Below are 15,467 nucleotides of genomic sequence, written 5' to 3'. Positions count from 1 at the left end.
CTGTTGGGCTCAGTCCCCTGGCTGGCCCTCCGGGCGGAAAACAGCTGGCAGGGTTGACAGCCCCCTGTTGGGCATGCATGTGAGCCTCCTTCTCCGGCTGGCCAGCCGGAGGGGTGGGTTACCTGTTAGGTCAGCAGCCTCGTGGTGAGGACAGACTGTCCTGCCTGTCAGCAGATACCCTGCTGGGAGCAAAGAGATAGATGCAGACATCTTGCAGTCCAAGGCAGGATGAGGATAAGACCATTCAGAGACGGGAAGACGGACAGGGAATCCTTACAGCCTAGAGACTAGGGAAAATTATTTTTCTAAAAATCTTTGTGAGAAATTTTAAGTGTCCAGAAGATGGAGAGACTACTCCATCTACCATTTAGATTTAGTAGTTGCTAACATTTTGCCACATTTGGTTTACCTGGCCGTGTAATGTCCGGTTATGCCTATTTTATGTATGTACGTAACACATACTACGTATTTAATAACATGTAACGTGTAGGAGTGTGTATGTACCACACACATACACACTCATACGTTTTTTTTCTTGCTAAAACATTTGAAACTCCTGGGCACCTCAATGGCTCAGTCAGTTGAACGTCTGCCTTCAGCTTGGGTCGTGATCTCAGCGTTCTGGGATCGAGCCCCACATCGGGCTCCCTGCTCAGTGGGGAGTCTGCTTCTCCTTGTCCCTCAGCCCCTCCCTCTGCTCATGTGTTCTCTCTCTCTCTCTCTTATTGTCAAATAAGTAAATAAGTCTTTAAAAAATGTTTTTGAAACTCCAGCAAACATCTCCTAAGAATAAGGATACTCTGGGCGCCTGGGTGGCTCAGTCGGTTGAATGTCTACCTTTGGCTCTGGTCATGATCCTCAGGGTCCTGGGATCCAGCCCCACATCAGGCTCTCTGGTCAGCAGGGAGTCTGCTTCTCCCTCTTTTTCGGCACCCCCCCTCCCTCGCACGCGCTGTCAAATAAAAAACTAAAATCTTTAATAAGAAAACGATAAGGATACTCTCCTATATAATCATAATGGCATGATCACATGTAAGAACATTAGCACCTACTTCCTGTTATTGTCTGCTATCCGGACCCTAGTCAAGTAGTTGACTAATAATAGTAATAATAATGATAGCTAATGTTTATTGGGCACTTAGTATGTTCTAGGCACTGTGCTCAGTGCTTTATGGTTATTACCTTATTTGATCAGCCTGACAAATGGGAATATTGTCACACACTATTGTCATCCCAATTCTGTAGGGCAGGGAACAAGTTCAGTGGGGGTTAAGTGACTTGTGTGACTCCCACAGCTGCTCAGTGGTGGATGATTCCAGACCCCAGGCTTTTCGACTCTAGAACGTTGTTCCTTTCAGCCTCTGCTCTAGTGGGTAAGAGCCTTCACCGGGTGTTCAGGAGCGAGGCTGGGGGAGTTGGGGGGGCGTTGGATGTAAAGAGGAGGGTGAGGACGGCATTCCCGGGGAGTGGGCTCAGATCCTGAGAACACTGTTTGGACACTCAGGGGTTTCAGGGACAGCAGGTGACTGCCCAGTTGTAGTCACAGCTGATTTCAGCCCTCTGTGCTCTTCCTTCCCCCATTCTCTCCCCATCAGGCACTGGTTACTCTCTTTTCCACTAGGACCAAGTAGGGACAGTAGAAATTGTCCCAGCCTGTTAGCAACTCTGCTGGAAGATTTGAGAGAAGAGAAGGGAGACCAAGGTGTGGAGATGACCTGTGGATCTTGAGTTTGCACGGGGTCTACTGTGACATGACACCTTATGAGTAGCTGCCTGGCTTGGAGGCACAGTCTTGCCAGATTGGGTGGCTTTAGGTCGAATGCCAAAGGGTCTTGCAGGAAGAGCTCCTTCACCTTTGGGTGGGTGGGTGGGTGGGGGCCACCCTTGCCACCCAACCACAGTCTCGTTGGTCTGTACGTGGGCTTACCCTTTCCTATCCTCTCCCTCCTCCAGCTCGCAGACCTCAGAAGAAAGCGCTATCGAGACAGGTTCCAGCAGCTCTACCTTCATCAAGAGAGAGGACGAAACCATCGAGGACATCGACATGATGGACGACATTGGCATAGACTCCTCAGACCTGGTAGAGGACAGCTTCCTGTGACTGCCAGATGCGAGGTGGGGAGGTACCTTCCACTCCTGGAGCCACCTTGGATCCCTTTAAGAAAACCACTTTATTGCAATGCAAAGTTTGGGAGGAGGACTTGGGTGAGGTGTAAAGAGAAGTTCCCAGCCAAGGGCCTCAGGGAGCCTGTGAACTGTGGATGGATGGCATGTTTCGAAATGAACTTTTTCAGTGTTGCCTCTTGCAATGCTTCCGTAGCATCTCAGCAGCGTGTGAAGTTTGGAGACAGATGGACAAGGAGGTGATAGGCCACACAGAAGGTGAACTTTGTGTTTCAAGGGCATTGGTGAGATTCCAACATACACGACTTCTATTGTGAGAAAACTCCATTGTAATTATGTAAATAACTCTAACTGAGGATGTGTTTAGATTTGTATTAACTGTCTTCTCTGGACTTCTAAAGAGACCACTCAACTCATCCATGTACTTCCTGCTTGAAACCTGGTATCAGCTGCTGCTGAACTCCTCTATGAAGTACATGCAAAACCACTTTTGAACCTTAAAAGGTACTGGTACTATAGCATTTTCCTTTTTTTTTAGTGTTAAAGAGAAAAAGAATAATAATTAACCAACCTTGTTTACTAGATTTGGGTCCTTTAGAAGCCCACCAACTCATTTTCATATTGTAATCTACGTGTATAATACTACTGTTATCAGTAATGCTAAATGTGTAATGTGTAACACGTTTTCCCTACAGAGAAAGCACAATTTAAAAAAAAAAATTCTTACTAAGTAGGCGACAAGTTTGACAGTTTTTGACATTTATATCAAATAACTGATGTTTCTCTATAAAATATGGTAATAGCTTTAGTGGATTAAATTTAGTCGAACATAGAGAACAAAGTAAAGGTAGTGTCTTCCAGGAAGTCAGTGTTTTTAACTGTGTACTGACTAGGTTCACTAATCCGTTGTACTAAAAACAATTAACTGCCCTCTGAAGTGATGGGATTTGAAAGAAACAAAACCCCTAAATCCTAAATGTTCTCAGTGTAAAGGCGTAAGCCTATGCCTAATGTGACTTCTCATGTTATTACCCAGTGGAAAAATAATCAGCAGCAAAAAGACTGAATTTGCAGAGGTCATTTTCATGCCTGGTGATGACTCTGGTGTAGCTCAACATCTATATTTTTAAAATTTTATGACCCCTAAGAGTCCGAAGGATGCCCCTTTCTTTCATCTCCTACCCCACAGAGAAATAGTTTGAAACTGTGAGAACATACAGGCATTGTTTAGTGAAGGCTGCCTCTGCGTTAGCCTGGATCCTTGGTTCCCAAATGTAGTAGTAGCCAGGATCACCAAATTCTAGGTCCCCATCCTAGAGCTTCTGAATTACTGAGTCTGGCCAGGAGCAGGAACCTGTATTTTTATAAACTCCTTGGCTGTTGTGATTAGCCACGTTTGGGGAACACCAGCTTAGGTTACAGGAAGTTGCCATGGGAAACAGATAATTAGAAATTTGGAACTGGGCTAGAAGTCAACCATGCAGGAAGCCTACTATTTAAATCTTTGACTTTGGGTCAGTGACATTTAATGCCCTATACCTAGCAATTGTTGCCCTTAATTTAACTTTCCAGCCTTAGCTGAGGCTGCAAAAGCTAAATCTTGGTTTGGCAGAGCTTCCAAAATAAAGACACCGCTTACCACTGCATGGGGCAACTGAACTTGCCCCCCACCCCACCCCCCACCCATGGCATGTACGAAAATGAGGCAATTCAGTGTCCCATGTCTCTGTATAACCAGATCGATATTTGGGTGAAAAAAAGATTTGAAAGTTTTGCTGAAATTTTGGGGTGAGATGGCAGGACAGATTGTCACATTCATCCAAACCGTCAAACTGATTGGTGTGGGTTCATTGGCATTCTTTGCAATACCGCTTAATTGCTGACACCGAATGAAAGAAACATGGGCTGTGATTACTGCAATCACTGTACGTGCTCCTGGCAGGTGATGCGTTGGAGGATGTAGCAGCAGTAACAAGGTACTTGACTACCTACTGGTGCCATCTCAATGCAAGCCCCAACTTTCTTATCCCCCTTTTTCATACTAAGTGTGAAGACTGAGCCAGATTGGCCAATTAAAAAAGAAAATCTGACTAGGTTCTGTAGAGCCAATTAGACTTGAAATACATTTGTGTTTCTAGAATCACCGCTCAAGCATTCTGTTTGTCGCTCACTGTCTCTTGTATAAGACTTCTTATGTCGGTGCTTTGCATTTTTGATGTTCCTTTGAGTTTTGCGTGACATCATGAAGCTGAATGAAAATTCTCACACAAACAGGTCCCAGTCCTAATGAATACAACCATCTGAGTTTGTGTGTGACTACATTTTTTTTTTAAACAGTGTTTTCAGTGTATCACAGATTTGTTTCCTTTTTGGCCTCCTGCAAAGTCCCCAGATGAAAATTTGCCAATCCTTCCTGCTTTCTATCTTTATGAAGACAATCAAAGATGGCCTGAGAAACACAATTTGTGACTTTTTTTAAACGGTCAATGATGTCCTTAAAATGTGGTCTGCCAATCTGTACAAATGGTCCTATTTTTGTGAAGAGGGACGTGAGATAAAATGATGTTATACATCAATATGTATATATGTATTTCTATATAGACTTAGAGAATACTGCCAAAACATTTATGACAAGCTGTATCACTGCCTTTGTTTATATTTTTTTGACTGTGATATTCCCCACAGGCACATTAACTGTTGCACTTTTGAATGTCCAAAATTTATATTTTAGAAAAATAAAGAGAAAAATACGTTAAGTGTTTCCAAAACAGTGGTGTGGTGAATGTGTGAGAAGTAACTCAATAGGTAGGGTCTACTGATAAAAAAAAAAAAATGTATTACAAAATGCCCCGTTCGTGTTTTTGTTTTAAAACATGTAAATGAAGATCTTTATATTTCAATAAATGATATATATAATTTAAAGTTATGCTAAGGTTCCAGCACTTTTGTTTTTAGCTGAATCACATACACTAAAGCCATTCGATTCAATTTGCTTTCTTAGCAACATTTCAGTAGGACTCTTGATCATGGTTTTGATGAAACCAATAGGAAATTTAGGATTTAAACATTATTTGAGCTAGTTAAGTTTTCAGGCACAGTATTTGACTTAAAGATGACTGGCGTGTGGCTCATCTTCGATCCCACTGTTAGTTTGTTTTAGTAGCATTGTATTGCATGGGAAGCATTTACTGTCTACAACATTCAAACACTGTAGATGTGCATAATATAAAAGATTCCAGTCTTTTTTTCACTCTTCTTCCCTTGTCTCTGTGCTGATTCCCAGAGGGAAGACTATCTTACAGTTCCTTTTCTCTGCCTCTGCTTCTATACGTATTTATACATGTCTGTTTTTGCTTCATATTTTACCTAAATGGGTAAACATGTTGGATGTGGGATCACCTCTGTTTTTGCTTCATATTTTACCTAAATGGGGTTCACTTTTTTAAATTAAGATTTTTTTAAAATTTTTATTTATTTATGATAGTCACAGAGAGAGAGAAAGAGAGGCAGAGACACAGGCAGAGGGAGAAGCAGGCTCCATGCTCTGGGAGCCCTACGTGGGATTCGATCCCGGGTCTCCAGGATCGCGCCCTGGGCCAAAGGCAGGCGCCAAACTGCTGCGCCACCCAGGGATCCCTTAAATTAAGATTTTATTATTATTTTTTATTTTAGGAAGAGAGCATGAGAGAGCATGCATGCATGAGCGGTGTGGGAGGGGGGCAAGAGGGAGAGAGAATCTCCAGCAGACTGTCTGCTGGGTGCTGAGCCCAATCCCATAGCCCTGAGATCATGATCTGAGTCAACATCAAGAGTCAGATGCTTAACCCATTGAGCCACCCAGGTGCCTCCATAATGCTTTGTAAAGTACCTACCCTTTTTTCCTTTTTTAGAAATAGATTTTTATGTCCTAGAGTAGTTTCAGGTTCACAGCAAAATTGGATGGAGGGTACGGAGGTTTCTTCTCTGCTCCCTGCCCCCACACATGAACACCCCCCTCTCCCAACCAACTCCATTATAAGCATCTCCTAGAGTGGCACTTTGTTACAATTGATGAACCTATACTGACACCTCATTCTCAGAGTCTATGTTGCTTTTCTCTTTTAATGCTGTATTTGAGAGACCTCTGTGAGAAGTACCTATAGACAGATCTCCCGCATTTCTTAATGAGCTGTATAGCTTCACCTTATGGAGGGTACCAGAGTTAATGCAATCATGTTCCTCTAGGTGCATTTATAGTTTCCCATGCTTTGCCACTGGAATGACTGCATGAACCTCCTTGCACATAATCCGTGTGCACACACAGTAGTGTTTCATCAGGATAGAATCCTAGAAATAAAATTGTGAGGCCAAAAACTGTGCACAGAAATAAGGCAATGGTAAGCCCAAGTCTTCCCGTACGATTGTCCCAGTAAATTTTTGAATCACCTGCTTTGTAGATGATTTTATGAACCCTAGTTTTCTAAGGTTCCCTCTGCCTCTCATTGCTCGCCATGACATGGGAAGTGCTGGGAGGATGTTTGGTTTTGTGTTCTGAGGCATGTCGAATCAAATGTCTTGAGGATTTAAAAAACCAAAATGACACAGTTCAACTTTCCATGGATAATGGAAATTGATATGGAAATTAATTAGAATATAGCAATTCCCTATTCCAACATAACTCCTTATTATCCATATTCGATTAGCCTGTGGATCAAAGCATACTTCCTTGGAGTAAGTTGGAAGATGCTGACTGCAGGCTGGATATTGGCTCTGCTTCTCTTCCAGCCCCAGGAAGGCGATGGAACATGGGGAACAATAATCCCACTGATTAAGCAATAGCTGCTTGATCTAGCATCCATGCAAGGCGCTAAGCCTGCAGAGCGATCTTTCTGTTCTCCTTTTTAATGTATAATTCTACCTCTTAGTAGGATACAGACAACGTGGCCTCCTTTATCTCCTCCTGACGATACAAATGACTTTTACTAATGGAGCATTTTAAAACTCAAAGATCCTTTTCACGTTTACTTCTTTTGATTCTTCAGATAGCGCTTTGAGGCAGGGAAGGCATTTTCTAGATGAGGAAACCAAGTGACTTCTAAAAAAATCATACAGCTGGGTAATGAGAGCACCAGGGTTAGAAATTGTAAATATACGGATTCCAGTGCCGTTTGCATCACACCAGACCGTGGGAAAGCAAGAGAGATCGAGAAATGTCCGTGTTCAGAAGCAGGTTTTGCTTTGCTTCTGGAGAGATTTCCAAAGACAAGTGATGGACTAGTTGGCCTGTTAGAAGTATTTCACACGTTCATAATAAGAACAATTTCTTTTTAGGCTATACTATAACAGCTCTAATAATGGAATTTATGATTCTAATAGTTATATGCTTCATAAAATGCAGCTCAGGAAAATGACTTAGAATATCTGAATCCGTCATCAACAAGGCAGTTTCCCCCAGGATAGTAGCGATAGAAATGCTTCATTATCTCTGACTCCAAATACATATAAGGATTAAATCCAACCACGTTGTTACAGCAAAATTAATACACTGTGCTTGTCACAGACACAAATTTTTCACCCCTGCAATTAAATATATGTGAAAATACATATGTGGCCTTAATTAGCAGATTATAGGTTCTGTTCCACCCAGCTACATAAATAGCACCTGTCCTAAAGAATAATGAATGCATCCTCCCAAATCTCTTCTTACATGGGTAATGTTTCCATCACCCACATTTTAGTCTACATATAAAGCAATGGAGATATCAAGGACACACGGCTTCACATGGCAGGGGGAGCATATTTGCTCCCTGTTTCTGGTTTAAAGGCTAATTGGAATTTTAAAAAGATTTGCCACATTATCCTGGCAGATGGTATTTTGCTTTATCATTATTCATGGGTATTAATGACTTCCCTCTGGAGCATGTGTATCCTGTCTATTTTGAATTTCATTACATTTCATGCTGACTGCTCCAAACAGAATTGGAGCTAGTATTTTCTGTGGGGTGCTCAAGCTGCAGATTGTTGGGTCGGTCAAAGTTTTAGACTTGATTAGGAATTAAGTTAACTCTTTGAAATGAAGAAAACCTTTTCCTCCTCTCACTCGAGTATTCCATTGTATTCTTCATTTGTTGAGCTTGGTATTCCACAGGGTTGCGGTTAATATCTCGTGTACAGGAAGACAATTCCAAAGTGGATGCTTCCTTCGTTAGCCTGAGATTGTTAGACACCCTTTCTCTTTCCCTACAAGGGTTGGGGTTGGTTTCCTAAGTGCAGAAAATGCACGAGGACATGATGTAATGATTTGGCTACAGAAAGTAATTTTTTAATTAATCTCTTCAACAAATATTTATCAGAGAACAGCCTCTCCTTTGTTTAGTTGATCTCTAGAATATTTAAGCCTCAGCGAGGCAGCTGGCAGGGTTGATTCCAAATGGCTAATTACCTGAGGGGGACATTACATCACAGAGCAGAGTAGCGTGGAGCAGAAAACTGTGATGAGTGGAAGGCCACAGTCACTACTTGGGAGTAACAAAAAGTGGAGGAGCATATTGTGTATATTCTGTACGATATGGAGTATAGCTTAATGGAAACTTCTGATAAAACTGAAGCCTTCCTGCAACCAGAGGACACAAGGTATTGTCAGAACATATGAGAATGGGATGGTAGGGTTGGGGTAGCCAGACCTGGTGGACTTGCTTCCTGTAGCCCCTTGCCAACCTTGATTCCAGACGCTTTGTGGCCACCTTCACGTCCATCCTCCCCAAATGTTATTCCCCTATTCTTAGATGTTATTGAGTTAGGCACTGTTTTAAGCCCTGGGATTCGGGAATTAATACGAATAGACAAGATATCTGCTATCATGGAAGATAGAAGTAGTGTCTCTCGAGAGCAGAAAGATTTGTTTGATGGCGGGTATAATAAAGGAGATGTCCCCTTCTGGGACAAATGTTGGTCAAGTGTGCTTGCAGCCCATTATAAAACACTGGTGTTTCCCAAGCTTAGGGTTCTTGAGCTGTGACCCAAAGCCACTGCCTGTAGAGCACCCACCCAGGCCACTTTGCATTACCCCCATAGGGCTCGGGATGCAGGGAGAGCTGATATAAATATCAAGTTCATGCTGTTTCCTGGATTGTGAGTAGTAAAGTCCTTTGTTTCTGACACAGGAGTCTCTTGTGTTTTCTGGCAGTATCCAAGGTAGGCTAACTCATAAGCTTGCAAGTAGGGTAAAATCTCAGACCCTTCATAGTTCTTGACACTAACTCAGCACAGTACCAGCCAAGTAAGACTCTATCTTCTCACTTCTTCCCCCAAATGATACCCCCCCACTTAACTTTGAAGGGACTAGACTGTGAGTTACGAAGAAGTTAAAAAGCTCTAGTTGGGGAAAATAGAGAAAAAACTGGCCATATTCATCTTTTTTGCCTCTGTAGCCTTTCCTTTGCCTTCTTCAGTAGGTCCAAGATGGGGAAATAGAAATTAAAACTTCACATGAAGTTCAGAGTTTATAGTTACTATGCTGGAGGTGGTAGAGAACATTTCATTATCAAGCATGACAAGATAATGCCAATGGGTTGATTCTACATTTCATCCAAAGCGACAGAAAGAATGAACTCTGCAGAATAGGTATGTCGGGGAAAGTATGGGATAGTAATTAATTACGGTTACTTTCTATTCTTATGCATGTTCAACCCAACCACTACACCTCAACTCTACAGAAAACAGGAAACAAACAGCAATTTCCCTGCTTCTTGCAAGAACGATGTGTTTTGATGCTGTCATTCAGCTCCTAACATAACCCCTTTTGCAACCAGACTGAGGCTGTAGTGGTGGTAGGGTCTAAGAGTTGTCCATGGTGAGGGTAAGGTCGTAACACTCTAGTATGATATAGGAAACAAATCCTTTCAAATTGAAGCATAAAGTGATATTTTGGCACACTCTTCTAAAAAGGCGTTTATTTAGTCATTATTCAACAACCATTTCTCATCTATTACGTTAAGTCCTAGGGATACTGATATCACTAATGTTCAGTGGCTTCAGAACTGTGTCCTTCCCCCTCATCTTCATAGGAGGAGTAGATATTCTCACTTCATTGATGTTAGACTTGACCATGTAACTCTCTTTGACTAATGGGATGTTACAAAACTGTTACAGTGGATGCTTGAAATTTGTTGTATTAAGGACTTATGCTCTTGACATCTTAGCAATATTGAGTCTTCCAAACTGTGAACATAATATACCTCTCTAGTTAGTTAGGTCGTCTTTGTTTATAATAATATCTCAAAAACATTTTATAGTTTTATGTATTTATCTACATTTTGCTATTTTAAAAAAATATTTCTTTCTTTGATGCATAAACAGCATTTTTTTTCTAGTGTTAGAAATGTGATTGACCTTACATTCTACAGCTCTGTAGGTTCCTAAAGATTTCATTTAACATAGAAAATAATGTTATCTGTAAGTAAAGAAAATTTTACTTCTTCCTTCCCAATTTGAATGCCTTTTATTTGTTATACTTCTCTTATTGCACTGGCTAGGAATTCTACTATAAAGATGAATGGAAATGGTTGATTAGGAAAGCTTTTTTCTGCATCTATTGAGATTATCATATAGTTTTTCTTTCTTCATTCATTAGTGTGGTGAGTTATTTTGACCAATTTCTAAAGCTAAGCATTCTTGCATTCCTGGGTTAAAATACCCTTAGTTATGATTTATTATCCTTTCTATATATTGCTGGATTCAATGTGCTAATACTTTGTTAAGGATGTGTTTTTCTTTTTGGAGCAGCTTTATTGATTACCAACTTTATTTTACTCCACAAGATTCTTAGCCAGCACAGTAAAGTTATTAATCTAATGTCCTTGTTGTTTACAGTATCCTAAGGTATCTTTATCAAAATTTTTCCTCCTCAGATGCTTAGTGGCTGGGGTCTGTTTTCTCTTCTAGTCATGCCTTTGCCCTGGTTTGTATAAACATAATAAATGGCCTTATATAATGAGTTGGACATGTTTTCTCCTCTTCTATATTCTGGAAGAGTTTGTGTAGAATTGGTATTATTTTTCCCTTAAATGTTTGATATAATTCACTGTTGAAGCCACCTGGGCCTGGAAGTTTCTTTGTTGGAAGTTTACAAATTATGGATTCAATTTTCTTAATAAATTTAGAGCTCTTCAGCTATCTAATTCTTTTTGAGTAAGTTGGGTAGTTTGTGTTTTTGAAGGAATTTGTCCATATCAATTATGAACGTATTAGTAGAAAGTTTTTTATTTTATTAGCATGAAATTGTTGATAACATTCCTTATTATTCTTTAAAATTATGAGATCCGTAGTGCTGTCTCCTTGTTCATTCATGATATTGATATTTTTGTCTTTTTTTTCTTTTGAGGATATTTACTAGAGGTTTATAAATTTTAGGAATAATCTCAAAAAAATCAGCTTTGTTTCATTGTTTATCTATTCTCTATCATATGTCCTATTGCTATTTTATTGATTTCTGCTCCTTATTACTTCTTTCCTTCTGTTTACTTTAGGTTAAATTTGTTCTTTCTAGTTTTTAAGATAGAAGCTTAATTTATGTGAGCTCTTAATACTTCCTAATATATGGATTTAATGCTATAAGCTTCCTTCTAAGAGTTATTTTAGGTGTATCCTACAAATTTTGGTTAAGTGCAGTATGATATATAATTCAAAATATTATCAGAGTGCAGAGAAAAAGCCTTTACTCAATGAAGCAGATGTTGCAGAGAAGTGTATGAGTTGGCCTTTGAAAGACTTTTTTTCCAGACAGAGGGAAGGTAAGAGCATTCTAAGCCAAAATGATAATAAACCAGGATTCATGAATTGACATTTCCCTGATAAAGCAAGCTCATGAATATTTAATAACCATGGTCTATAGACAGAACATCTTTGAAGAGTAGGGACAGAGCCAGTCATTCCCATAAACCAAAAGTGATGTTAAGGCTGAAAATTGGTTTTGGGTCTTGAAGTCATCCTTTTAGCTGATACTATTTCAAATGAGAATAGTATTGGTCTAACAGAGTGAAAAAAAAAAAGTACTATCGTGTGAAATTCTTGGGTAGTGAACAGAACAAAGGCGAAATGAGATACAAATGGAAGCAATAGATCAGTGTCTGGTTATATCTCTTAGATATGGCTCATCAGGAAACATTCATTTATCAGAGAGATACTGCCTTGGAAACTCCTAAATTTTCATCTACTTCTACATCCATAAGATCTTTATCTCTGCATGATTTCTTACTCTTTGCAGCAGACACTATAAATGGGCTCACTCAATGTCCTTCTGTATGTTTTTACTGCTTTTTAAAAATACAAATATTGGAAAGCAAAATACCCAAATTCTCTTGCAGCTAGAATTTGGCCATGTGATATGATTCTGGCCAATAAGATGTGGGTATGATTTCTTGGGAACACTTTTGATTGCATTAAAAAGGCAAAGATGAAAAAAAGGTTTTGTCTTTCTCACATTGTCCTTCCCATTTATTTCCTTTCTGCAACTTGAAGACACTTCCTAGAGTTGCAGCCATCTTTTGACCATGACATTAAAAATCACATCTGAAAGATGGCAGTCTAGGAGACTGCGACAGGCTTCCTGATGACATTCTTGCACAGGTGCATTAGCTCTGACCTATCTAATTCTACATTCTTTGTTTTGCATTAAAAAAAAATCACATATTTAAGTGACTATTTTCATGCTTTCCATCATTTGCAATAAATGCATTCATAAGTGATACAACTTGTGACAATTTAAAACGTTGTATGAGGGTGTTTGTAATTCCAACCTTTAACATAACTTTCTTAACTGGGTTTCCAAGACATCGACCTCTCTTGGTTTCAATCCTGCACTACTGGTTGATTTTAATCTGTCTCTTTGCTGATCCTTCTCTTCTCTGAGCCTCTATTTATATTGGAGTGCCCCAGGCAAATTCTGAACACCATTTTTTTCTGGTCTGATTCAAGCTCATGGCTTCAAATACCATCCATATGCTGGCAATTTCTAAATCCATATTTCCAACCCAGTCCTCTCTCCTGAGCTACAGATTCAGGTGTCCAACTATGTCCTCAGCATCTTCATTTGGATGTCAAATAGTTGACCTCTTAACTTCAAAACTTGACTCTCACTTCTTCACTCAAGCTTGACCTATCTTTAATCTCCCTCATCTCAGTTGATGGCAACTCTAATCTTCCAATTGCTTTTGCTCCAAATCATGGAGTCATTCTTGACAACTCTCTTTCTTTTCTATTGCACTCTGCAATTAATCTGCGAAGACTTTGGTTCTGCCTTAAGCTTATCCAAATGTATTCAGAAACTGGCCACTTCTCACTACCTCTATTGCTATCACCATGGACCAAGTCACCATCACCTTTTGCTTGGATTACTCTTAGGTCTACCTTGCTTTGCTCTCTTCCCTCCCACAGTAGACTATTTTTGATATCACAGCCAGAGGGATCCTTTTAAAATGAAGTCAGATCACCGTTACCTCCCTTGGCTGAATACCCTGCAATGGTTCTCTATTTTACTCAGAGTAGAATGTAAAGTGTTGAAATTAGGTGTCAAGGCCCTTCAAGGTCTGGCCTCTGTCAGCTTTCCAACTTCTCTTCTCCCCTTTGTTCACTCCCTTCCAACCTCACTGGCCCCATTGCTGTTGCTGGAACACAAGTACACACTCATGGTATATATAGTCTTTAAATTGGAATCCTCTTCCCCAGCTAGCTTGGATAATTCCCTCCTTTCCTTCATGTGTCTGCTGAATTTCACTTTTCCAATGAGGCCAGACCTGACCTCCTATTAAATATTGACATTGGTCCCATACACCACCTTACCCCACACTGGTCCTTACTTCCAGCACTTCCTTTTCCACTTACCCTGCTCTATTTTTTCTTTTTTCCTCCACTTGTGAGCATCTAACTTACTGTTAATGTACTGTCTAACTCATTGATGTGTTCATGGTTATTTTCTCCGCTAGAATGTAAGCTACATGATTATAGGCTTTATGTCTGTTTTCTTTACTAATATATCCTTGGTACCTAGAACAGTGCCTGGTTCAGAGTAAGTGCCTAGTAAATATTTATTGCAGGATTGAATGAATCAGCTATCCACAGAGGGAGGAGTTAAAGGAGGCTTCAGGGCAGCAGAATAATTGAGAAAGCAATACTTTAGTCTCTAGTGATTCTGGAGGTCAAATTCAATGTCAATCCCAAAGCTCCTGCCCATGAACTAATCTAAAATGCCTGTTACATAGTGATTGTGTTTTTTTCCAGTGAAAAAAGGAAAAATAATCATGATAGTGATTGCACGGGAGGTTTTTAGTAGGACACATTTGCAAAGTACTGAAAAGTGTTTAAATAGAGCATCTCTTAAATCCCCAAAAAATCAAACCTTCTGTCGAATGCCCTCATTTAACCATCACAACATCCCATTTAGACTTATAGGAAGAATTACATTCCTTATTTTGACTGAAACCCCCAATTTTTTAAATAATTGAAATATAATTGACAATGTTATATTAGTTGCAGATGTACAACAGTGACTCAGTCTTTGTATTCATTATAAAATGATCACCTCAATAAGTCTAGTTACTATCCATCTCCATACAAAGTTACAATATTACTGACTACATCCCCCGTGCTATACATCACATTCACATAACTTACTTATTTTAGAACTGAAGGTTTATATTTCTTTGCTCATTTCAGTTGTATCCCCTTTGCTCATTTTACTTCCTCCCAACTCCCCTTCCTTCTGGTAACCACCAATCTATTCTCTGGATCTGTGAGTCAGAGTTTGTTAATTTTGAAATCATGTGGCATTTGTCTTTGTCTGTCTCACTTATTTCACTTAGCATAATACCTTCAAGGTCCCTCCATGCTGTCACAAACAGCAAGATTTCATTCATTTTATGGCTGAATGTGTGTGTGTGTGTGTGTGTATATATATATATATATATATATATATATATAATATATTCCATTTACTGAGTTTAGAACCTATTTTATATATATATAAAATGTGGTGTGTGTGTGTATATATATATATATATATATATATATATATATATATATATACACACCACATCTTAATCTATTCATCCATCAGTGGATACTTAGGTGTTTCTTATCTCAGCTATTATAAATAATGCTATAATGAACCTAAGGGTACATATATCCTTTTGAGTTAGTGTTTTGTTTTCTTTGGATAGATACCCAGAAATGGAATTGTTGTATCATGTGGTATTTCTATTTTTAATTTTTTGTGGAACCTCCATACTGTTTCCCATGCTGGCTGCGCCTTCACATTTCCACCGATGGTGCATAGAGAGTTTCCTTTTTATCTTTACCAACATTTGTTA

General features: G+C 39.6%; 1 protein-coding gene across 4 annotated transcripts in view; it reads left to right on the top strand.

The window, feature by feature from the left end:
• Nucleotides 1–5,050, top strand: part of PDGFRA (platelet derived growth factor receptor alpha) — a 50,252-nt gene extending 45,202 nt beyond the window's left edge. For all 4 annotated transcript variants that reach the window (XM_055340933.1, XM_055340925.1, XM_055340917.1 and 1 more), the window contains exon 23: nucleotides 1,954–5,050. In XM_055340933.1, the coding sequence (XP_055196908.1) occupies nucleotides 1,954–2,101 (148 nt within the window). In that variant the 3' untranslated portion in view covers nucleotides 2,102–5,050. The remainder of the gene's footprint in view (nucleotides 1–1,953) is intronic.
• Nucleotides 5,051–15,467: the final 10,417 nt, after the last annotated feature.

This window comes from Nyctereutes procyonoides, unplaced genomic scaffold (genome assembly GCF_905146905.1).
Source record: "Nyctereutes procyonoides isolate TBG_1078 unplaced genomic scaffold, NYPRO_anot_genome, whole genome shotgun sequence".
Classification (NCBI taxonomy): domain Eukaryota; kingdom Metazoa; phylum Chordata; class Mammalia; order Carnivora; family Canidae; genus Nyctereutes; species Nyctereutes procyonoides.
This window is presented reverse-complemented; position numbering and strand designations above follow the sequence as displayed.